This window comes from Apteryx rowi, unplaced genomic scaffold (assembly GCF_003343035.1).
Source record: "Apteryx rowi isolate R43461 unplaced genomic scaffold, aptRow1 scaffold_55, whole genome shotgun sequence".
Lineage (NCBI taxonomy): Eukaryota > Metazoa > Chordata > Aves > Apterygiformes > Apterygidae > Apteryx > Apteryx rowi.
This window is the reverse complement of record NW_020450816.1, coordinates 568,734-593,323: the sequence shown is the minus strand read 5'-3', so window position 1 is coordinate 593,323 and position 24,590 is coordinate 568,734. Positions and strand designations below refer to the sequence as shown.

At 36.4% G+C, this 24,590-nt stretch overlaps 1 protein-coding gene across 2 annotated transcripts; it reads right to left on the bottom strand.

Moving 5' to 3' along the window:
- Positions 1-90: 90 nt before the first annotated feature.
- MYOZ2 (myozenin 2) lies at positions 91-20,417 on the bottom strand. 2 transcript variants are annotated; one of them, XM_026081439.1, is made up of 6 exons: positions 20,257-20,417; positions 19,605-19,707; positions 13,681-13,850; positions 9,848-9,977; positions 7,884-8,067; positions 91-516 (listed from the first exon to the last, which is right to left on the bottom strand). In XM_026081439.1, exons 2-6 carry the CDS (start codon positions 19,678-19,680, stop codon positions 285-287), a joined length of 792 nt encoding a protein of 263 aa, XP_025937224.1. In that variant the 5' UTR covers positions 19,681-19,707; positions 20,257-20,417; the 3' UTR covers positions 91-284. The 2 variants fall into 2 exon arrangements, with proteins under 2 accessions (XP_025937224.1, XP_025937226.1); XM_026081441.1 differs by having other exon boundaries at positions 13,681-13,913; positions 20,257-20,380.
- Between the last annotated feature and the right edge of the window lie 4,173 nt (positions 20,418-24,590).

Genomic DNA, 24,590 nt, shown 5'->3' with positions numbered 1-24,590 from the left:
AATGACAGACAAATATTTTAGACAAATTCTAGTTATCACTCAAGTAAAAGAGGAACATACAAGCACAAGTAAAAATATCTCAGTCAGTACTTGCCAAATTACTTTATTTATATTATGTTGATGGGTGAAATTAGATGCCAGAAAAGAGATACTGTATCAGACGTTATTACTTATACTTGAACTACCAAGGAAAGATGTTGTCAGTAGCCTTTAGCTATATTTGGAACAGTAATACATGGATATTCAGCTTTCAGCGATTTGTATGATACAGAGTGCAGCTTCTGTCACAGGTCCTCTGTTTCTGGAACAGTGTTGGAATCTGAAGGCTGAATGAACACTACAGGAATATTCTCGGATGTCCATCCCTTAGGAGTCCTATTGAAGGACCTCCTGGTAGCAAGAGGGTTTGCAAGGATCATGAATCTGGGATCATGTAGCATCAGTAGATTAAAATCTGGTACCTTGAATTTGACCAGCTTTGATGCTCTCTCAAAACCACCAAAGGGAGTAGCAACTCTGCAGATATTAGAGAAATAAAAGTAAAATGTGATTTAAAAAAATACCTGTTTTCTCTTTCTCTCAGGACCTGAAAAGGATAGAAGGTACTTTAATGATGGAGATTTAATATAATTTCTTGTTGACATTTTCAAGCTTTTGGGAAAAGTACGCTCATTATTTTTCTGACAAATTCTCTTTAAGATCCGGTTTATTCTCCTTTAGATGCATGCTCATTTTAAACCATCTTCAAAGTTACCAATGGATAGAAAAGCCAGGAAAAAAAAATGTTGCAAAAAAACCTTGTCATTGGTGATTCACAGTCACTGAACTTTTTTGTAGGTGGTAAGTTGATAAGTCTGAAAGCATAGTTTGACAACACGTTCTCTGTAGCACATAGCTAGCTTAAGATGTTCTCACCCCATTTTCTCCTATCCCCAGCTGCTTGTTCCTCCCACTACACTATATTTCAGCACCATATTGTTGCACCAGTAAAAATGTATGTGGGATGTGCAATAATAAACTTGATCACTTAAGTGGTCTGGATTTAAAAAAAGTCTTTCAAGTCAAAGGAGCATTTTTAAATCCAAATTGTTTCAGCAGTCTGGTTTATATTGTTACCCTCAAAGAACTGTAGCAATAAAAGTAAGGAGGCAGTAATGTGTAATGTGAAGCAGAAAGGAATGGCCAAAGACAGCAGCCTTAGGAAAGGAGGGGAATGGGTGAGGACTTCTTGCACCAGCTTTGTTGCTGCAGAAAATATTTATGTAACTAAACCTTGAAGTACAGGCTGAAATTGGCCTATTATCTACTGCCAGTGTTTTTCATGTTATTTAAATGTAAATGTTCCTTCAGATGATAAGCCTGAGAAACCAAAAGATATGAAATACTAAGCAGGAACTGACTGTTACTTCCATCTGCAAGTATTTTAAAATAACAGTATTTTCAGATATCTTCCATGGTTCTTTTATATTTGCTGGTTTCTAGGTAGAGAAGAAGTAGGTGCATTTTTCTCTCACTTTTTTCCAGAATCTTTTGTATAAGCAAAGTTTTGATTCTGACCAAACAGAATACTGCATGTGCTTTGCATTTTGATCAGCTGCATAACTTAGCTGGGATATATTCTGGCCAGTAAAGAAGATTGTAAGATTTTTCAGCCACACAAGAATGCCTGATTTCTGCAAATCTACATATACAGTGAAAGTGAATTTCTGTTGAAGTGGGATTTCACCAGCCTTTGTAGGCTTTGTGAGTTTAATATGGAACAACAGATCTGCTGGTGTAGATTTCCAGTGGCTCCAGGTATTCTAGCAAAAAACCGGAGAAATGAACACCAACAGGAACTAAAAGAGACCAATTGAAGATTTGACTAGGCTTTTCACCAAGGCAAGTATAGATAAAACAAAATCTATAGATAATTAAGTTCACTAAAATAAAATGATGAATTCAGAAAAATGAAACTGTGTGATCTAAAAAAAATTACACTGCTCTGGCATTGCACAGATAATTCACTGAATTTTGGTATGAGCAACTTTTGGCAAAAGGGCAAGTGTTAACTCCAAAGGTCAATCCATGCAAGATAAAAATCTTGAAAGTTCTGGGCATGCACACATGAGTAGAAAAGAGGACTGCTTTGGATTAAGCTTTGTAACTTTTTATCAAATTAATATAAGACTAGATTTTGCCGCAGCAGCCAGTCCATGCATTAAAATCTTGTGGTCAAAGGGAATTCTTTATACAAAGTGCCTGTGGTATCAAGTGTTTCTTGTGAAACTGTCTTCTAGGTCACAATGTCGAATTGAATACCATATGATACTGATTAAAACTAATTGCTTGGTAATTGGTACAGAGTGAGTGTAGTGATCTACATCTTACAGGATGATAAAGATTGTTATAATTGCTGCTCCAATTGAGATATACATTCTCACATTGTTGTAACATTTAGTTCTCATCAATAGGTAAATTAAAGGGATTATCAATATGAATAGAACAATAATAGCTGTATAAAAAAAAGCAAAACAATTTTATAGTGTAAAACTTCCTGTTTGGAATATTTTTTGCATTTAAATACAGCAAATTTGTATAGGTAACGCAAATAGGATGGCTTTTTATGAAAATTCAAACAGCTTTTGTGTGAACAAAAACATGTAGTTTCTTTACAAAGTCTGGCCTCAGAGAATTATACATCCCTGCATGCTTTGCAGAAGCACATGATAATCAACATGAAGGAGAGTACAATAATTGGCTAATAGATGTTAATTTTTGTTCACAGCAGCAGTATATTTCTGAGAGCAATGATTTGTCTGATGACATGGTGTTGTAATGACCTATATTGTGTGCAGATCAACTATATCACTTGAGCGCTGATTCATTGTATAGAAGCCTAAAACTCATGTCTAAAAAATTACACTAGTCGTTCCTCACAGTAAGGACGGAAATCCTGGTTCAGAACCAGAGGAAGTGGCACCAGGAAGTGTAACAAGATTTTTAATATTCACTTTGCATATTCCTAAAAAGTAGATACATGATTTAACAATATGAGACACAACCATATTTATTTTTAACTGTTATTTTAGCAGGGCTTCTTGTATTTTTTTAGTCTTTCTTATTGAGTGTTATATTGCCTCAAGATGGGAGACTGCTTGTAGTTGAATATTTGGGAAAGTTTGAAGAAATATTAGAACTGCATTGGATTAGCACCTTCAATTACATCATTTCCCAAAATATGACTTTTGCATTTAAAAATGTGACTAGCAGTCCCAAAAAATTCTGCTTATTGTTATTTCTCTGCAAAAACAAAAATATAAGAGCAGAGGACCTGACCCTGCAAAATGCTCAGAGGTTATTGGTATCTTAATGCAAGAGCTAGTGCCAATTTCTCAAAGGTATTCAGGTGCCAAAGAACTGGCTAAGCACCCACCTTCCACTAATCTCCCATCATTTGGAGTTAGGCACCCGAAATTACTTAGAGGATCTGGATCTCAGGATTTTTACAGTAGGATTCAGAATTCATTAATCAATAAAGCAGAGCCCAGTCCAGATAGACTGGATTCCTTCAGTGTTGTTGAAACAGTAGTCTTTGCAAAGCGAGAAAGCTGAGCAAGATTTTATCCAGTAAAAGAGGCAGAACCTGTCAGACTTGCTTGTCTTATGTGAGCAAGATGTAGTGCTTTGTATGTCACACTTAATCCTACCTTTGGCATTTTCTCCAGCTCCAGGAAAGCAGATGGAATAAAGGTGCTAAATTAATTAATACAACAAACTCCTCAACAAATGTAGATTCATGCTGTCTTTCCTACAGATGTTGACTAGATGCTTCCACACTGGTAAAAGAGCCAAGAAATTTTTCCACCAGTAAAAGGCTCTTCAATCCTAACAGGAATTAACTTCCAAGATAAGTCAGATGGCTTGGCCCTGTCTTGCAGCATTTCCCCTGTAGCACAGGTTCATTTTCATCCAGGAGGGGGAAAGTAGTAGCCTTGTCTGAAGAGTCAGTTGCAGAGATCCTCAGAACCCAGTTTCTCTGATCATGCGCTCTGCCTAGTGCTATCTACTGTTTAACCATTACTGGCTGTCTCACAGAAAGCCCTGCCTCCAAAGGCAAATGCTCTTGATATTTGCTGCCACCACTTCTTCCTCCAAAAGCCTGCCAGCGTTGCCAGGTCCCTGCAATGTAAAATGCCTACCAGACCCAGACTAGTACCTCTGAATTCCTTAGATCTGATTCTGCTTACACTAAAGTTAATGGTGAAACTTGCACTGATACATGGTCTTGAGTGTGCTCTTCATTGCTGGCAGCAGAAGAAAAAATCTGAATGCTGTTTGGTTCTGCATATACTGTACTTGTAAGTCATCCTTGTGTCGGTGTGTTCCAACACATCAGGCTTCCGTAGCTACTAAGGTCCCGTTGCATTTACAGTTTGTCTAGGAACAAGGGAAGCTGCAGGGAACCTGAATCTGACTTCCTTTTTAACATATACTACCAAAAGAATCTCAGGCCATTTCCTTTGGGAGTCCTACGTGTCACACTCACTGTTAACTTCTCCCTTACCGATTAATGGTGACTGTACCAGTGTTTTGCAGAAGTATAAACATAATGGTATTTTACTGAATGACAAAGCATGATAGCCTTGATACCGGCACTAATAACAAAATGATATCATTATATCACACTTCAGCAGTTTAATATGCTATCCTTTGCTTTCTCTCTAAGACTACAATTAAAGAAATCAGTGATGCTGTGACCTAGATGCACAGAATGACTTAGTGGGATCTAGGCACATTAAGTCCCAGAGGTCCCAACCTACACACAAAGCCCATAGGCTGCTAAATTCCTGAGGTGCCAATGTTTTTCTTGTGCAAACGCTCACATCTGCCATTATCTTATCCATGTTGGCATCTGCATCTATCTTATGCCAAAATTTATCTGTGATTACCTAATTAATAATCTTTTGCCTAAACTTTCACCTGTGAAAACACACATAATATGCTACTGCAGCAAGTTTTGAGCAAAACAGTACATCGTGGCACCTTTGCTCAAAAACAATGGCAAGTAGTGTTGAACCTCAGTGTCTAATAATAATAGGTGACTATTATTATAATAGTAGGTGACTAGAGCTGTTTTGCAAGAGATTTGGGGTTTCTTCAGTCTGAGAATATTACTTTGTATGAGGTGTAGGTCCACTTTGTAGGAGTGGACCTAAATGCTTACCTATAATAATTCCAGGGGGAATGAAGGCCTTTATTTTGAAGCTTTTTTACTGCCCAAAGCTACCCAAAATACAGAATTAATTGGGTCAGACAGAGTATGACTCTTAGTATGGACATCAGGGGACACAACTAATAGCAGAGAGATGCAGGTTCTGTTTTCTGCTCCTAAATCGGCTTACTTCATTTATTGTAAGCAATAATTAAAGAAAATGCATGAAAAGGCATGAGAATTCAAATGAAGGCCCAGGTTTCTCTTTCCCTAAGTGAGCTTCATAATTGCTTAGCTAAGGAGAGAGGATGTATACTCCCTCTGGCCCAGAGGTTCATTATATGCTGTACAGTGTCACAGGTCTTAATAAGGCAAGGATGTCCCCACCTCTTCTCTGGAAAAGCCGGGGACCAGGTGGTCATACCTCTCCTCAGGGTTTAACATTCATGAAGAAATAAAACCCAAGCTAGCCACATCCTAGGAAAATGCTCTTGCCAAAGAAATGAACCTTATTCTCAATACACATCTTAAAAGAATACCTGTGACCCTTGCTCTGTTTCAGGAAAGGAAGTCCTTAATGTAGCCCTGATCTAAGATAGGCAGCTGGAATTAGGTGCTGATAGTCTTGGACAAAGAGAGGAATTTAAGTCATATTTAGTCTTCTCTTTAATGTTTTCTGTGACTAGCTTGACATAGCAGTGTACTGGCTGTTTTGAATCCCATAATCAGGCAACCCACTCTCCTATGCATTTTAGGAGTGTAGGCACCTAACTCAGGGCTGTGAAATCTTAAGGGCTACTATCTTGAAGTTCAGTGTTGCAAAATCTTGCTTTCTTTCTAGATCTAGTCCTTCTTGCTAATAAGCATAAATCTAAACGTATTGTATGTATCAAACAGCTTTTCTAGGTTTACCAGACATTCTTTTATTTCATTTTTGTTTCAAATGTGTGTTTTTTTTCAGTGAGAAGGAGGGCACTGGTTTTGTTTAAAATAGCATATAATGCATCTCTGTGCCTTGCATTTTGAATTTACCGGTTTTGCAGTCTGGACCTGGATTTAAGTGCCCAGTTCTATTTTTTATGGCAGTTATGAGGGAGACTATCAACCCTTTGCTTGTTTAAATGGACATATGTTCAAGATATTTGGACTGTGATGAGCCACAGTTCTGCCACGTCATATATAGAGAAAATCATCATAGAAAGAAATCTGAACAGTTAGTGTTGTGAAGAGGGCAACTGACAGAATCTGGCACCACAAAGCAGCTAAAAATCCACAAAGAAGCCATCACATAGCATTAAGATCATAAGACACATACCACTATTAATGGGGCCTGCGTGTCACTTTTGATCTTTTCTTTCACAGTAATGACTGGCATGCTTGACATTCAATCTCTTGACTGATTTCTCTCTCTACTTCTATGTATATAAGTCTTAGACTTTTTTGTGATTACAATAACCATAGTACGTAAACTGTGCTGTTACTGTTTCAGTGTTAGCAGCTGTGGCCACATCTCTCTGATATGTATTTGTTATTTTGTTTTCTGAGGAGAATGTGCCACATAGACTTAATTATTAACATGGTGATGTATGTTGCTGTTGGGAAGTCAAAATTAGTATAGTGTCTGTAGGCTAGTTTTGATGTTGAACAATGGAGTTTTTTCTCCTTGCACTCATAGTTGAGGCCCACCTCTACTATAGAACACAAGTGATATTGTGAGATTTTTCTCTAAGTTTATATCGCTCTGAACTATTTTCTTTTTCAGCAGATTGCCACCTGGTGTTTTGGGGAAGGGTTTTGGTTTGACTGAGCTGTCTGGACCTCTCCAAGGGCCATTTAAGGAAAATTTGTCTGTGATTTCAGTAAATAAAGATACTGTGCATGGTATGAATGAAAGCAAAAGACTTAAGCAAGGGTGTGTTTTAAAACTTCCAAAATAGCTGCAAAACCCAACAAATGTCAATATATCAAGAAGTTCCACTGAAAGCCTCAGTATACTAGTTACTATGTAAATAACTTTACTCTCAGTTCCCCCTCAGCTCCAAATACAGCACTTTTTATCTGGTAACTGCTTTTTTTAATTTTGGTTGCTCTATTTTCCTGCTTTTAAAGTGATATCTATTAATTTGTTATCAAAGGTTGTAGAAGATATTTAAAAATGTTAAGAATAATAAAATATGAAAGCTGTTAACTTCTTGGAGTGAGGGATTGGTTGATAAAAGCTCCTTGAACTATCATTCCCTAAAAAATAAGTCTGTTGAGTGTGAGTTGTCTGCAGTATACAGTTTACAAGCCAAATTTTAACTGAAAGTCTCCCTGATAGGTCTTAGAAGATCATGATCTGGTACCCACCAAAGTCAACAGAAATACTGAAAGAGGTTTGAAGCATTGTTATATCCTGTGTTTCCTATTTATTGGGTACACTGGATTCTCTTACTTTTCTTTCTTTCAATACTTTCAACGTTCATCTTATATTCTTGGTTCTGGAACTTAATTTGTACTGTACAGAGAGACTAGTTTCCCTCTTAAGGCTCTTGTATGCTTCTTGTAATCTGGGCATGTGTTCATATTTATGCATATGCTTGCAAACACAGGTGGTAGGGTTTTTTGTTTGTTTGTTTGTTTGTTTGTTTTGCATCTGGTGGAAACATTCCACTTCATAATAATTCTTCTTTACATTATTCAGAATTACCTGTTAAAGCTCCTGTAGTCAGGCAGTTCTGGCTTTGCTTCAGGTTTAAAGAGTTTGGGATATAAAGCTTCCAGTAGCTCTGGATCATCTCTAATGGCCTCTATCCAGGGAGATTGATAATACTTTGGCACAGAAGTAGTGTTGAACTTTTCGGGAGGAATTTCTTTCAGTGGTCCAGAATATCCTACAAGGAGATCAAGGCAAAATTGTTATAATAATACATTGTCTTTTTTGCATCCTTACCACCATCCTTTGTAAATAGGAAGTAATATACAACTATTTCACAGTGAGGTAAACTGAACAATTGAATCAAGTGGCTTGCCCAAAGCTACACAAACAGAAAGCTGGCAGAGGGGTATTTATAGCCTTTTAGATAATCACTCCAAAGTATTTCACTCTTCTCTGAGGCTAAGGATAGTTTATTTTAGTTTTATTTAAGCTTAATTTTAGCATCATAAGTATCTGTCTGAAACCAAAGTATAACTACACAGCCCTTGGGCTGAATAAACAAAAAGAATTTAAAAACAGCCTTTTGGCTAACATTAAGATAATTCTATAGTCTTTGGGTGAGATTTTCTAAAAGCATTAAAAAGATTTAGGATCACAGCCATTATAATTGAGTTTTTGTCTCTGCCTCTGTTAGATGCTTTAAAATGTCCAACTTAACTTTTTCTCTCCACCTTTCATCCTCTAAAAAAGTGAAGAATCATTTGTTTTCTCTGCATTATCATCTGAGGGTCAGGGTCCAATCAGAATTTTACTAGGCAAGTAAATTCCATATTCAGTGTGTTTTCTTCTAAAGCCAAGTACAATATGGCAAGAATAAATATTGGGGGGGGGGGGGAACAGACCTTAAGGTACAATTTGAAGTATTAAAATGAGCAAGGTATTGTCCTGTATGAGTTATACTATTTATTTGAAAAATGAGGGAAATCTCTTCCTCCCTTTTAACCTTGCTGTATATCTAGCTCTTTAAATTAGCCCAATTTCCTTATATAAACTTAAAAAAACCTTGTGCTTTAAAACCTACTCCTTTTGCCAGAACTGAAACAAATACATGTTGCCTACAAGAAGGTCAAAGATTTCTTTCATGTCTTAGCAATGGAAGTAGATTACTTCTATTTGCATTGTATTTGGCTTGTGGATGCAGAGAGTCTCAGCAGTCACTAACAGAGTAGCACTGACCTAGTTTACATAGCCTGTAAAAGGTCTGCACAAAACATGCATTGAATAATTCTAAACAAAGAATGAATTTGTAAAAACCATAGTCTGCTCATGGATAATTCATAAACAGGAAGAAGGGCTATATCACTGAATAAATTAATTAAAACAAATTAGCCTTCTCTAGTCTTTAAAGAATACAAAATAAGGCCTTCCTGTAGCTCACTGCTTTAAATAAAGACAACAGTACCCTCACAGTTAAGGACTTAAATAATGCAGAACAGTCTATACAGCCAGAGGCAAATTCCCTTCTCAGTTACTTCTCTGTAAAGGATTCTAGCAAAACTCACAGTGACTTCAGATTTACATTTATGGACAATTAAACTGCAGTGGGTAACTTCCAGACAGTTGAAAAGTTTATTGCAGATTAGAAACTAAGATTTGGTGAAGACAAATCAGTATATTAATTTGATTTAAGATCCGAGGATCTTTTTCTCAGTATTCATTCAGAAGACGTAACTGCTTCTTACCTTAACCAGACCAATAAATAGAGGAGCAGTCTCTATTGATATTGATGTGTGTTTTAAATTTGGGGAAAAGTAGTGCAAAAGGCATATCTTTGAAAGGCAAATCTTTGAAAATGAACAGAAGCAAGTAAACTGCACTGCCTTACATTTCTGTGGGAGATTAAGATTAGTTCTTACCTGTTAATTCCTGTTAATGATACTGTTGTATAAAGAACTCCTTTCTCTGCTGCAAAATGAGTACTAACTCTATTGTAGATCCAAAAACATATACATTACCTGGGGCAATGTTTTCAGGATGTGGTGGGCTCCGGGGATCAGGTGTATTAGGAGGTGTCATTGGGGCATGCTGGGGAATTCCTTCAACACTGAGGCCATCCATTTTAACACTCTGTATGGGCTCGCCACGCTGTATTCAAATAGAAATAAATACCAATAATAGCCCAGGCAAACATAGAGATCCATAATGATTCTCTATTGAGAGGTGGAGTATTGCCCCAATTTACATCCCAGGTCTGAGACCCAGGATACGTTCTCCAGAGGCATACTGCCTTGCTGTTTGGTACCCTGTTTGCTAGATACCATTACTCAGGGTTTTCTGGTTGTTAGTTGAAAGATGAAACAGTTTCACAACTCTCTTACACTGACTATGTAAGCAAAAGCAAATAATTTATCAATAAGAATTGTATCCCAGTACAATTTAAATGTCTATATCACAAGAGTGTGAATGCTTGGTTCGAAGGGTTGTGGGTGTTGGGAACTGGATCAACAAAACTCCTGAAGGCTCATACAATCCATTTGAGTTATATGACCTTTTCCTAAGTTTGTGACCTATTGATTGAGGGAAAAATACATTAATATGCAGTCTACTAGAAGAGTTCATCCATTCTGCTGCCTGCTCCGGTCATCACAATATCTACCTGTGCCCACAGGCTGTGTAACTCACAGCAAACAGTAGATCTCGTCACATTGGCAAGGAGGCCAGTGATGTGTGGCCCTCTGATCACTAGACACTAGAAACTGTGATTGCCAGACTGGGCACCCTTTCTACCTGAGAACTCAAGAAATCTGGCAGGTTTGAGCAGTTTGAGTTTCAAAGCACTGATTCTTCAAAGCTTTTCTTCCTATATCAGTTGAAAATTCACCACATTTGTCAGACTGCTTTTGTTTGGGGTTTTCTTTTCCTTTATTTATAAAAGAAATAACAACTCCAGTGCAGACCACTTTCTGGAGATTAATGATAGGCTGTTATTTTCCACCCTCCTAGCAGGTCATCGGTTCTAAGGAAACATCTAAAGACTTAATCATTGTTGCTTAAATATAGAATCAGAGTCTCATAAGAAGTCAGTATCTTATTTTAGCTATGACACATAGTCTAAAAGTAATTTAAATACAGACTGTTTTAAAGTAAGAATTTCTTAAAGTAGGAAAGCAAACAAATAATACTTGTTTAAACTTGAAACAAAAAAAGATCAAGGCAGTATGTTTTGGACCATTCTGAAGCATGTTGGAAAGATTATTTTAACTGTGGTGGCCAAAATCATAAAGATGATGAAGATAACACCAGTGATGGCTAAACGGGATTTTAAGGGAGGGAAACAGAATCCAAAGAGGCATCATTTCTTCTGTTTATTCATGTCAGAATGTCATACTGATTGTACAAGATGCATACTCCATATATTTTTGTGGGAAATAACAGGGAGGAAGTAGATGAGAGGCGAACTGTTCTATGTCAAATTCTGTAGCAAAAACACAGAAATGGCTACAGAAATTCTGATGAGACTGATGATGTGTTCAGAATTAACTTCATCTGTGTAGTTTCTAATACTCAGTGGAGTGAAAGCTGGTGTGTAGTAGCAGACGGAGGAGCTCTTGACTGAATATTTCCCTCTGGAAGTGGTAGTTAAAAGCTTAAAATTTTAGGGCTGCTTTTAAGTGTATTGGTATTTACAGATTTAATTAAGCCAAACTGTTGCATCTTGCCCACAGACTTTGAAAATCTCAACTCCCCAACTTCAATTGACAGAAATTATTAATTCTAAGAGAGGCTTACTGACAAACAGCAGACTAAGGTCTATCCTTCAGATTTCTCTTTTTGTTCAGATAAAATATTAAACCATAGGTCAACAAGTTCATGCCTCAGTACCTACAGCTGCATGCTTTCAGGTGCAGTTTTCCAAAGGACTCCATTTAATGCATCTTTATTCCAGCAGACTTGAACAGAGGTGGTCTTGGGGGGGGGAACATTATTCATAGTCTTCTAAATAATAGGCTTAGTTTTGGGTGTTCAGTAGATTTATTCATTTTTTGTACAATATTTCTTTTGTGAAAATGCAGATTCATAAAAACCCAAGCATGATTCCATTTGGTCCCTAGTATGTAATTTAATTTCTATTGAATGAATAACCAGACAAGTGTGAATTAGTTGCACCATAAAAAAAGAAATGTAAAACATTTTCTTATATGACACAGGATATTAGAACATAAATTCACTTTTTATGTGGAAAATGTAAAGGCCACAGAATTATAAATGTATTTACCTTTACAGCCAACAAATCATAGATTCCTTCTTTAACAATGGAACAAAAATACTATTTTAGAGATTTCAGCTGCGATACTGTAAATGTGGAACTCGGCTCCAATAACAGCCTCTCTGACTGTTGTAAGATCCCTCAACATTGTGATTATCATGGACAATGTAAACTAGAGATGGCTCTCTTATTTTCTGCTACCAGAGCCTCCTTCTGAGGTGCAACTAGACAAAAGGTTTCCTTAGACTGATGAATTACCGTCCGTCAATGTTTCTGATTAATTACAAGTATGTGTGCATGCACATGCATGCATGTGTATGTGTGTGTTTTCATTAGTAATACTTGACACAATCTGAGTAAACTATTTGGTGCTTTGCTGTTCTGTGTAATGAATTACTCATCTCCTAGTTGTACCAATACAAACTTTAGATTACATCACAACAATACATTATGTGGTCACTATTTTTATTATTGTAAGTGAAGTTTTTGATTAAAGAAAAATTCAGTCAAGGTCTTTCTTTTATGGATTCTGTTGGGGGTAGGTACTAACACACCTGTAGCATCACCTCAAGTTAGCTGTAAAAGATTCTGTGGAAAGGGAATCTCTGTTTCACAAGAAAAAATTTCTAGGTTAATTAATAATAATTAACCTTTGCAGCACTTACTTATTTCTCTTCCTCTTCAAAGCAGCTTAAAAGTACTGGGACTAATTCTGCTCCTTAGTCACATACTTTCACATCTGAAATCAGTGGGGATGCATACGTGTAACTGAGAAGCAGAATTTAGCACAGTAAGGACTTGAAATTGCACTGGAATTAAAGGGGCCACTTATATGCTGAATTAGATTGGGCACAGAGTATTCATGCTCAAATAATTAAACCTTGCAGCACATTTGAGAGCTAGGTAAAATTTATGAATGTTTTTGTCCCTATTTTCAGAGATTAAGCAAAAAGTTTAAGTATTTTGCAAAAGTCACAGATGAGACAAATGTCAGGTGCATTTAGTTCCTGCCATGAGAATTCCCAAGGTATCGCTCATGCTTTAACCCAGTTCCTGAGGGATTAGTTCAAAGAGCAATTCTCTCTCTGTGACAAGTTTCATCCTTTATCTCTTTGTTGAGACAGTCAGGACAGGAGTGTATTAGTGCCAGTTGTGAGAGTCATTCTGCTGCCTGAGTCTCATTTTGAGACCACCAACCTATTTTAAAAAAATACTGGCTACGTGAAACAGACTACTGTTTCATCCAACCTTTTGAATATCATCAACTAGTTAATTTTCAATAGTCAATCAGTCAGTTGTTACAGGATAAGTACTCTGATCACTAGTAACCTGAGTCAGATTGGAATGAGAATGATCTGAATCTGAATCTTAAGCGTTATGATCTTCAGATTTTTGATTTTTCTATAGGAATTCCAAAAGATACACAGTCTCATTTCATATTAGCCTCGTTGTAATACAGGTTTTTTCTATTATTCTTCCTGAAGCTACAGACAAATTATGCACAACATGTATCATGAACACCAAGGGGATCCCAAGCCAGTCTCAGTGTGTTTTATTAAGAAGTTATTATAAAATACTCACATTTCTTGGCTTGTTTGCTACATAATGATAATTTTCATATGTGTATTTGTCAGATCTCCTTTGACGTCTCTTAAAGAGTCTTGCGCCTCTGTTGCTGAGTGTTGATAGTTCCTCTACCATGATATCTCTGGGAGTGCTGACCTTTTTTCCGAGGTCTAAGCTGGGTGAGTCTGCAACAGAATGGATTAATACATGCCTGTTTTCTTAAGTTCTTATTCTTGCACACCCTGCACCTGAAATCCAACAACATATCAACGCATACATATCTAACACATAACATATCTTCATACATTGTTAGTGAAATTAGTCACTCTTCCAAAACTTTGGAGCACGGTGTTGAAAACTACAAAGCTGATTTTTGAAGATGCTAAGTACCCCCTGCTCCTAATTTATTTCAGTTGAATGGTACTCAGCTGTTCTGAAAATCAGGTCTGTAGTGTCCTGCACACTGTGTCTTCATAGTTAGTAAAACCTTGCTTCTGCTGAAATCAGTACCAAAAATCCAGCTGATCTTTGTGTTCCCAGATCAAACCTTTAATTAACTTTGTGTGTCCTGGATTGGACAGAGGAAGAAGGTAGCTTTTAAACATATGTACCTGTTTCTTATTGCTTATAAATGTTCAATGATTCATTCATATTCAGCTTTCTTTTGAAATCCAGGGCATGCTTGTACTTTAAGAAAAGTTTGTGTTTGAAATTCTCTACTAAATAATATTTTTTCACTATTTTTGAAGAGGCCTTCAGAATAAAGCTCAAGGTTATGAAAATGAGAGACCTAACAAAGAATTAAAATATGCTTCTAGGAGTTCTTCCCCTCTTTAAGTCATTATGAACAATTGTGGTCTATTTTTCCTGCAGTATATTTAGAACTTTTTTTTTTTCTTTAATTCTCTCTAACAGGAAAGTTGCAAGCAAACTCTTTTCAAAACTTTACAGCTACCAGGAACTGAATTACTAGATGCAATGTTGCTTTGTTCACTGCTTGGGAAAAACTGCTTCTTTGTTTTTTGTGTAGTGACCTCTTAGGGGCTTTGAAAATGAAGATGCACAAACAGGGAGAGGGGAGATCAGTTGGGACTGTAGATGGAGAACTCTGAATATCAGAAACTTTACTGGTCATCTCTGTGGAAATGTTCTGGAAATTGGGATGCTGGTGGCAAAGAGCAAGCTGATGCTGATCAACTGAACTCTCTCACTAGATGTCCTCAACCTATAGATAAAGCTAGGACCTTAGACTAACAGTAATGTCAACATTGAACAGGCTATTTTGTACTAATTTCTTTCTGCTTAGAACTTAGTAGAGTTTAACAAATATAACAATAATTGGATCACATAGAAAAAGAAATTTTAAGAAATTTCCTACTGCTGCTTATATTAATATTTATCGTTTTCTTAATTGGAATTGTTCTCCTCAGTTATTTATAAACTTCAGGAAGAAAAATAGGAAGGCACAGCATACTTTGAGGATTACACCAATGGTTCAGTATGTTTCTTTGGTCCGAGTTCAAAGTGACATTCTGGTATTTGCTTAGTAATAAGCTCTTCTTTCTTTAGATGTTTTCATAATCTATAGGATTTAAAATTATTGACTTCTTGCAATGTATTAAAATTAAATGAAAGAAAATTATATGTAAAATATTGTATCTTACTTCCAGGGTAAGCACACAGGAAGTCCACTTTAGAATTAACATTACAAATTAATTAGCTGCAGAAAGCACATAATGTCAAAGTTAATATTACATGTGCTGGGGAAAAAAGAGGGTTTTATTTTCATTTGTGGAGTTTCATTTTGAATACATGGCATAAAACTATCTCCTGGTAAATTTATGTTGGAAAAAGATTGTGAATTGCTGACATTTGGGAAAATGTGATTGAGATAGGCCCACTAAATATTTAGCCCAAGCTCTATAGCCTGAGTTTTCCACTTAGTAAATCAAAACAAGTTTGCAGGCCCTGGACTACATCATTGTTGATCCACTTCTGTTGGTACTGATTTCAATTGAATGTTTGCAATAGATTTAACGGGAGCAAGATCAAGCCAACTATTTCATGAGCAGGAGCATGCACTTCTGCTTTAAAAATAGTATGAGCAAAGAATCCTAACACCCCCCTGTTATTTAAGAGGTAACTACAAAACAAAGAGTACTTAACATGGAAGAAAATGACTCAGCTTGTCCAATGCCATATCAGTGCCAGATAGTGGTGGGTTTTTGGCTCTGTGGTTGAGATAAGTGCACTAGTTATTGGCCTGTAGCCTGAAGTTTTGACCCACAACTCTATTTTGAAACTTTAATTTCTCAAGATTACTGCAAGGGTATGGACTGTTGGATGGGTTTATATTAGTAAGAGGTAAGCAATTTACTCTTCAGATCAGCAACATTTTCATGTAGAGAAAACTTCCCTTCATTGTCCACAAGGTAGGCAGTGTGTAAATCCTGTGAGACTGAGGTGGCAAGGTGACTGGATATCTCTGTCCAGACACTCATATTCTTCTGGGCCATGCTGAATGTTAACTATTTTGGGCCTTGCTGTTCCCTTGCATACGGACTGTTCTTGTAAATGTTAACTGAGCTAGGCTCCAGGGTACTTTGTACCCACAGTTGTGTACTATTGTGTAGCCAGGCAGCATCCCAGAAACATAGGTGTGAAGTTCATTTGAATCTCCTGTCAACTAAAATCTTATCTGCTGTCTAGTTTTATGATATGTACAGGGATTGTTTCAGTGTCTGTGCAGAAAAGGTGATGAAGAATGAGAAAAGGAGGATATTTAGAGGATGATAAAAAGAACATATCCAAATGTACTGGAAAAAAAGAATCATAAATGGACATTGTAAATTAATACTGGAGGTTTAATTCATAGTTTAATCCTAATCTTAACCTTTTAGCTTCATTTCTTCATTTGTTCCTGACAAGTCCTCTCTGTCCCACACTTAAAATCATAACATTTCATTTAATATTTTTCGTTTATATATTTCCTCCTGCATTCACCCTTTAATCCCCCTTTAATCCTCCAGTTTACAGTCTTCTAAATATCTTCATTTGGATTATACATTTAATAATAAATATCAGATAGTATATGTTTGTCATAGTATCAGAAATAAGAATTTATAACTCTATTGTAAAAATCATGTAGTTACTGAAGAATGCATTTAAGATATAATGCAGAATTGTACATGAGACTTAAGTATAATTGAAGGCTAACCTGATGAAGTTCAAAGGTTTCCTTAAGACTGTATGTGTAAATATATGTATGTGTATGTGTGTGTGTGTGTATATATATATATATATATAAAAATATATATAAAAAAATCATGTATGTCTATATATGTCTACCAATTAGGCTCAGAAATGTCACGATTAGTCCAAGTCTGCCAGTCAAAAACCAAGGGATTGAGAAGATAGCTACATTCCCCATGTTGATTTAGTAGGGCAGGCTCTGTCCTGAGAGCATAAGAAGGTTAACAGTTAGTGTCTTTTATTGCAGCATTTTATGACATGTAGAACTTCATTAAAACACGAAGTCATGTCCCACAAGCCAGCAGGGAGCTGCTGACTTTCAGCCATTACCAACCTAGCCAAGATTTGAGATACTGATAAAGACTTGGCTGACTCCGTATCTTATCAACAACTGTTTCTGCTATGAACATCTTTTATAAGGGGTTTCAGTTTCACTGTTTATTTGAAAGCATTGTAATAAAAAGGGATCTGGAATAAAAATGCAGAAGGTGTGCTTTCTGTGTGTCTTTCCAAGCCACAGGGACTTGCACTACAGCAAAAAATATCTTCTGTTACTGTTTACCACTGTTAACAGTGGAGAGTCTCACAGACTTGTGAGACTGGGTAGGTTCTTTTCTGGCTGATACAGTACACTTAGTTTTTAGATAATTTTCAGTTGCAGGACCTTCGTTATTAATAGTGGTGCAAAACCCAGAAAGACAGCAGCTCACCTTTCAGACCTCAGGTTAAGTTTGTTGAATTAACAGTTAGGGGAAAAATAAAATGTCAAAAATGAAGAGAGTTGAATTCAGTGATTCAAAAACTAGATTTCTACCTGATTTTCCCAAGAGTATATATTTGTTGTTCAGATTTCATCCCAAAGAACTGGCATATACTTTGTCTAATTATGGCTTTGGTTATCCTTCTACTTCTTCATTGATTTCACTGAGCTTTTACAGCTATAAATTTCAGACTCTTTGACGGCACAGCCATTTCATGAAATTTCATATATTTTTTAACATTTAAATAACCCAGACATCCAAAGAAGATGCCAAGGTAGAACATACACTTTAAAGTTTAACGTTGCCCTCAGTGGCCACACATCACAGCATATCTTGTAGAATAAACTGTCATACCTATGTGTACGAATCTAAACTTGACAACAGATCTAATAATACATAAATAATAAAAGGACTGATTATATGAGGCAAATGCCAAGCATTAACACAGATTCTCCAATAACTCCAGTGATTTCCAGGGCTGTATGGTAGATTTATTAGTATTGCTATGAATAGAAGGAACATTTACCATGTGAAGTGCCTGGTACTAAACAAACATATGAAAGACAGTTTCCCTGCCCTGAAGAGCTTACAGACTAATTCAGACACATATATTAATTGGGGTTATAGTACAAAAAAACCCGGAGCTGTAAAGAGATCAGTAAGGGCAGACTGGTTTGTAAACTAGGTATGTGTTCAGTGGAGAGTGGAAGGAAGGAAAGGGTGTTTGCTTAAATTATCTCTAGTTGCTGAAATTATTTGCTTGGAGATAATTATTTTGAGTGCTTTAGAAGAAAGCTTTTTAAGACATAATTGTAACACTGCTCCTAATATACAGCCTGATTCTGTTCTCACTAAGAAAATATCCCAGAAAAAAAATTTTTTTGAAATATTGGAAGGAGTAGGTCCAGATGTTTGAACTTGTAGCTTCTTTTTCTAAATTCTTTATGTCTGTGGTCCTACTCTCCCTGTAGTCACATTGGTCAGTGAGTGGGTACAGACCCATCCCCAAAATCTTGGGAGCAAAACACCACAAGCAAGATTTTCAGTACTGGAATTTAATGTTCAGTGTCTTATGTGAGTCTTATGATTTTCATAAATGCTAATATTAATGGAGCTCCCTGTGTTTTCAATGAGACTTGTCAGGTGTTTAGCACTTTTGAAAAATTGAGCCCTTTATATAGATGATAAAAAAGGCTTCATGGGCATATAGGATTGGAAGGGTCTCCAAAAGCGTCCAGCACATAGCTAATGAAAACCAAGCAGACTTGTGTTCCCAACTGAGTTCATTGCTTCTGGAAGTCTCACACTAGAAGCCTWATTTTAAGAACCTGTTTTTGAAAATCAAGCTTCCATTTCAAAAGTACCTACATTTTCATCAGTGCAACAATGGAAGAGCAAAATTTCTGCATACAAGATTCATTGGTGCCTATGCATTAGAGAGAACTGCCAAATACTAGTAAAATTTGTTAGTTCCAAAGATTAATTTTAGAGGGAGGAAGAGAGCTGTAAACAATTGTTTCAAATATTTTTATCATTCATTTAAAAAAAGCAAAGTGAAACAGAGCAAAAAAGAAGATACAGACAGCTCAGCATGTTTCTTGTGTGATAGCCTTTTCAAATGGAATGAAGTCATGTTATTAACCCCAAATAATATTCTGAAAGGCTATCCTAGCAGAATGTACATCAGCTGTTAGATTACTTCATTCCTCCACAGCAGTTGTTCGTCTGAAAATAGCTTTCAAATGAAAAGAGGCAACTACAAAAGGATTAGTTACCATAGGCAGTATGATACTCCCACAAGATTATTTATGGCAGAACACCCAGAGACAAAGCTGTAAGAGAATTAAACTCTATGATTAAAAAATGTATATATTAGGGAGGGCTAGAGGATATCGAATGTACAGTAAGTTGGTTTTAGATCTATACCATTTCTGTGTATTTCATCCATAATGGCTGATGCTTGTTGTTTCCTCTCTTTGACCATGGCAGAATGTGATAACATTGTGATTTTCTGGTATGATTTTCCTTGCTGAAAAAAAACAACACATTTTTACATTGTTGAGTCAGCTTGCACAATTTAGCCAACTTTTATTTCTGATATCGTATTCAGAATGGCTGAATAGTGAATTCAGTTACTTCTGATTTAGAAATACTGAGTTTTTAACTGTGCAAAATTCACTAGCAGACAGATGATAAGACATGTACTGATGGATAGAAAGTCCCAAGGAACAAACTTTGTTGGCTATATAAACTCTGTAGCAAGATCAGTGGCAGTGGTCTAGGCCTTCTCACATCTAAACATTATATTGAAAGATGTAAATTCTTAACTAATTTTAATTAAATATTGTTTTATGATCTCAAAAATAATTATATACTGACCTGTTTCTTAATCTGATAAGAAAGAATTTAGGAACTAAACAAGATGCTTTGGCATCTGTAAATAAAGAAAGTGCATTTCTGACTAGGTGAAAAATAAACATCTTTTTAGTTCCAGAGTCAAGAGATTACGTAAATGTCTTTTATATGATAGTTTGTAGGACAGACAATGTCAAAATATTTCAGGAAACAATACACTTACCCTATTGTTTTGTTGTGCAGAAAAAAGCGATCTCAACCCTTTAGTTGAAGCTTCAGGAGTTAGTTATGAATGGGGATGACCTGCCTGGTCCAGGATGGTTTCTAGCCTTGTGCTTGGATCTGCATGGTACCTAGTACCGAGACGAACTGGGGGCTGATCCTCTTCAAAGGGATTGGCATCCAGCTGACATCAACTAGTTATATATAGAATCAAACACTCCAGCCACTCATATCTTCCTGGCAAAAGAAGAGAACAGAAGAGATTCAACTGCACCCGCAACAAAGAGAGTTTATATCTCTTTCAGAGCTTATTGGGAGATTTAATAGAATCTCTCCTCATATTTCTACAGATCATCTCCTCATCATCTCTGAGAATAACAATCTCTATGTTATAACCAGAAAAGAGACATTTAAAAATAAGGTGTTAAATATATGGATGAACAAGACTATATGAGATGAGAATGGCATGGGCTAATCCTTTAGTGAAAGATGAAACCATGCTTCAGTAGTGGCTGATGGCTAAAGTCAGTGGCAGATGGCTGATATACAAAGTCTGTTCTTAAAAAGAAATGAGAAATGTTGCAGTATTATATGTGTTAGAGAATAATTTCACAGAAAGCATGTGCTTCCCTAACTGTTTTTCAAAATCTCATAAATTTCTTTGTGCATTGGGAACAGAAACCTGCAATTATTTGAAATACAGAAATATTCTGCATTCCAAGATATTTTTGCCTCAGTTTATTAAAGAAATGTGTGATATGTCTGAGCACAAATATTACATGACAGCAAGCACCCTGAGGCAAAAAGAAACAGTGGCAGAGGGAAACATTCCCCCATTAATTAGCCCTTTGTCTGAATTATGGGTCAGTAAAAGCTAGGGGAAGCAGGTTTTGTACTTCTGGTTTGGTTTTGGTTTTGTTCTAGGAAGTTTCTTTTTCTTGGGAAAAATTATCATCATGTTTGCCTTGGAGGATTGAGCAGAAAACTGGTTGGATCCTGACAAGACAGGAGAATGGAGCAAATTGAATCTGTAGAGTAATAAAATACACCAGCACAGTGCGCGTAAGTTTTCAAGGAAGAAGTGCTCTGAGACAAATACAATGTAAAACACCTGATGTAAAATCCAAAAAAACTTTGAGGAAGATCTATGTTCAACCAAAATAAAATGCATGATAGCTTTCCTCAAGCTTTCTATTCCTAGGCCTAGCTTTACGAAACATCTTTCTGAGATCCTAGATGTTTCTGTCCCAAGGAGAGGTTCTTTCTAATCCTCACGATCAGAATCTACCTGCTAGTGTTATTCATTAGTAATTTCTTTGCCTGTTTTTCGTGCTGTGATCTTTGCACTTAAAACTGTACCAGCAAGCATGGTCAAAGTCTTGGATGAATCTTATCCATTCAGCTAAAGGCCAAGATTGTTCTCCACCTGTTTGTGTGAGGCCTCCAGCAAGTTCTCTTGCAAAGTCAAGGGAAGACTAGTGTAAGTACCCTAAGACTTCTAAAATAAAAATTAAAACCACCTCCTCTTTCCCATAAAATAGGTTAATTAAAAAAGCGCGCAATGAACTTTTCATTTCCTGTTAGGTATTTGAGAAGAAAAGGTAAGTTGTAGAATATGAACAGGAAATAAAATGAGGCTGAAGCGCAAAGAGAACAATTTAATGTGTGTGAAGGATGGTACCACACCTTCTTTTAATCCAACCAGAATGCTGCTTTTTCTCATTCCCTGAAAACTTGACTGCGCAAGGCCATGAGCAGCCTGACCTCACAGGCCCTGCTTCGAGCAGGGGACTGAACCTCCAGAGGGCCCTTCCAGCTTAAATCATTCTATGATTCTATGATTCTGCGGCTCATGGGAAGCAATCAGGCTGTATTTTCCAAAGATTATCAGAAACTGGGCTGAGGTGGTAAGGGCTATAAAGATATATGTCATCACAGAATATTTACAGAATTTTTACTTTGCATACACACTAGAAAAATCAGTGTTGTCTTAATGTTAGGGTTTTTTTGGCACAAAAGTGGAAAGCATTGTAAAGGAAGCAGATTTAAAGATCTTTTCTTCCCCCAAATATAAATGACTGTATCATCAGTTTCAAACAGGATAATAAGCTGGTGGGAAACTACCAATAGGAATTTATGAAACCAATTGAGTTTCTTTATTTGACAGCATTTGACAGCTTACAATAGAAGGGGTAAGCAGTAGGCATAAATATTTTGACTTTAATTTTTTGGTAACATGCCACATTATCTTAAGCAAGTAAAAGGAGAAACGTTCTTTGAATTCCTACACAATTGGTTGGAAATTTGCACTCTAGGAAGCAGTTCTCAGTGATTCACCACCCAACTGTCAAGTGAGATTGAACAAGAGTCTGTCAGGGGTTCATGCTACTCAGTATTTTCATTAATAACTTCAGTGATGAAGTAGAGAATGTCTATTAAATGCCGGTCTAGGAAAATTGCATGCAATCTGCAGGACAGAACTTGAACTTTAAATTATCTTGATGAACTGGAAAAAAATCAAATTCCATTCAGTAAGAGCACATCCAAATGAAATTTAGAATAGTGATGTTGTAGAAAGACCCTCTTTGGCAATTTTTAAGAGCAGGTTAGCAAACATCTGTCAACAGTAGTTTAGCCTCTTGCCTCAGAACATGGAAATGAACTTGATGTCCTTTAGATTTCTCTTTCACCCTTAATTTTTTATAATTCATGTGAAAATAAATACCCCCTAAACAGGAATAGTCACTATTTAACAATCCCACCAGTTAACCTCTTAAATTCATGTCATACTTTTTGTTGGAAATGATATTGGAATTAGCTTCTATCTTTGCAGTTTTATTTCCGCTACTTAGCAAGTCCAGGAGCTCCTGTTGGCCTTCAAAAAAGGCACAGCCCTCACAGATTTCAATTACACACATACGTTTTGTTTGTGTTTAAGGTTTTCATTAGCTTTCACTTATGCATCCCGGAGCCACTTCTGATTTTGTTTGCAGTCTTTTAGTATCTGAATAATGGAAGTATCACAAGAATATTACATGTCCCATTTGGTGACTGAGGAAAAAATCTGAACATAAACACTGACATGTTTGGAAATTCCATGAATTTATCCTGATTTCTTGTGGGATTTGTATGTAAGTCCAAATGTTTATGGCAATATTTGCAGTTCAGCAAAGTGCTTTTGATGAGAGTTTTAAGAATGTTTTTAGTATTTTTGTTGGTCTTGAAAAGAATTTCTATTTCATGTTTTGACATTTCCTGAACTGTCTGACTTCAACAGTAGAGTTTATTCCACAGAAAAAGCAACTTACAGATGACCCAGCCTGAAATTTTATTGACAGGATTTTTTATCTGTACATTTTATGATTCAGAAGTGGAACTTTAAACAACTTTGTCAAATGACTCTCCTAGAATTTCATTTACTACCATTGTCTCAAGGTTTTGCCATCAACTGAAATAGAAATAAGTGTATTAAGTCATTGCAGCTGGAAAAAAAGAATGTTTAACTGTAGTAGCTGTAAAATGAGAACTGATCCCATCGAATGCCTCCTTCTTTTATAATGCTCAAGGAAGTTCAGGACCCCATAAAACATCCTATGCTGCTGAGCCATTTTGAATATGTATATGTGACTAAGAGTATGTCCATACTAATGAATAAAGGTTAAGGAAGGTGAAAGAATTACAGTACCATTCTACATCATAACAAAGTCAAACCATGCATTTCGATGAGGGGAAGTATTATTTAGCAAGTGGTGAACTAGGATAATTAAGTCAACCTATGAACAAGGACAACATTTACCTGTCTTCTTCCTTTAGGTCATTTTTGTTTAACTAAGTAACACTTTCCCTTCTAGCAGTGTCTTTTCCAGCTCCTTGTGGGCTCTTTCTCCCCACGCTGCTTCCCCTGAATTGCGAAACTGACCAGAACGGAAGCCCAGGCTCCAAGGTGGAAAAAACCTGAACTGCATACAGCCACCCGCTTCTCTAGTCTATTTTTCTCTCTTTTCTTTTCTTTTTTCTAACATGGAAGAAAAAGAGCACTGTAGTCTTCTCTCAAACAAGACTTAAACTAGAGGCAATGAAAGTGCTGAATAATGCCTGAATTCTTAGCATGTGCTTAAAGTATTCCTGAGACTCTGACTACCATATGTACTTAATTTTATGCTACAAATTTAAATCAGTGGGACTGTTCAGGGTAGTAGAGTTGGTATATGTGCAGTGTTTTATTCACAATAGGAATGAAAGAGGTTCAGGGCTTAGATACATCTGTTAGTAAAAAGGAGGCCTGTATTTGCTATGTTTCACAGTAATAAAATCAGTTTCTGCTCATTTAAGGAC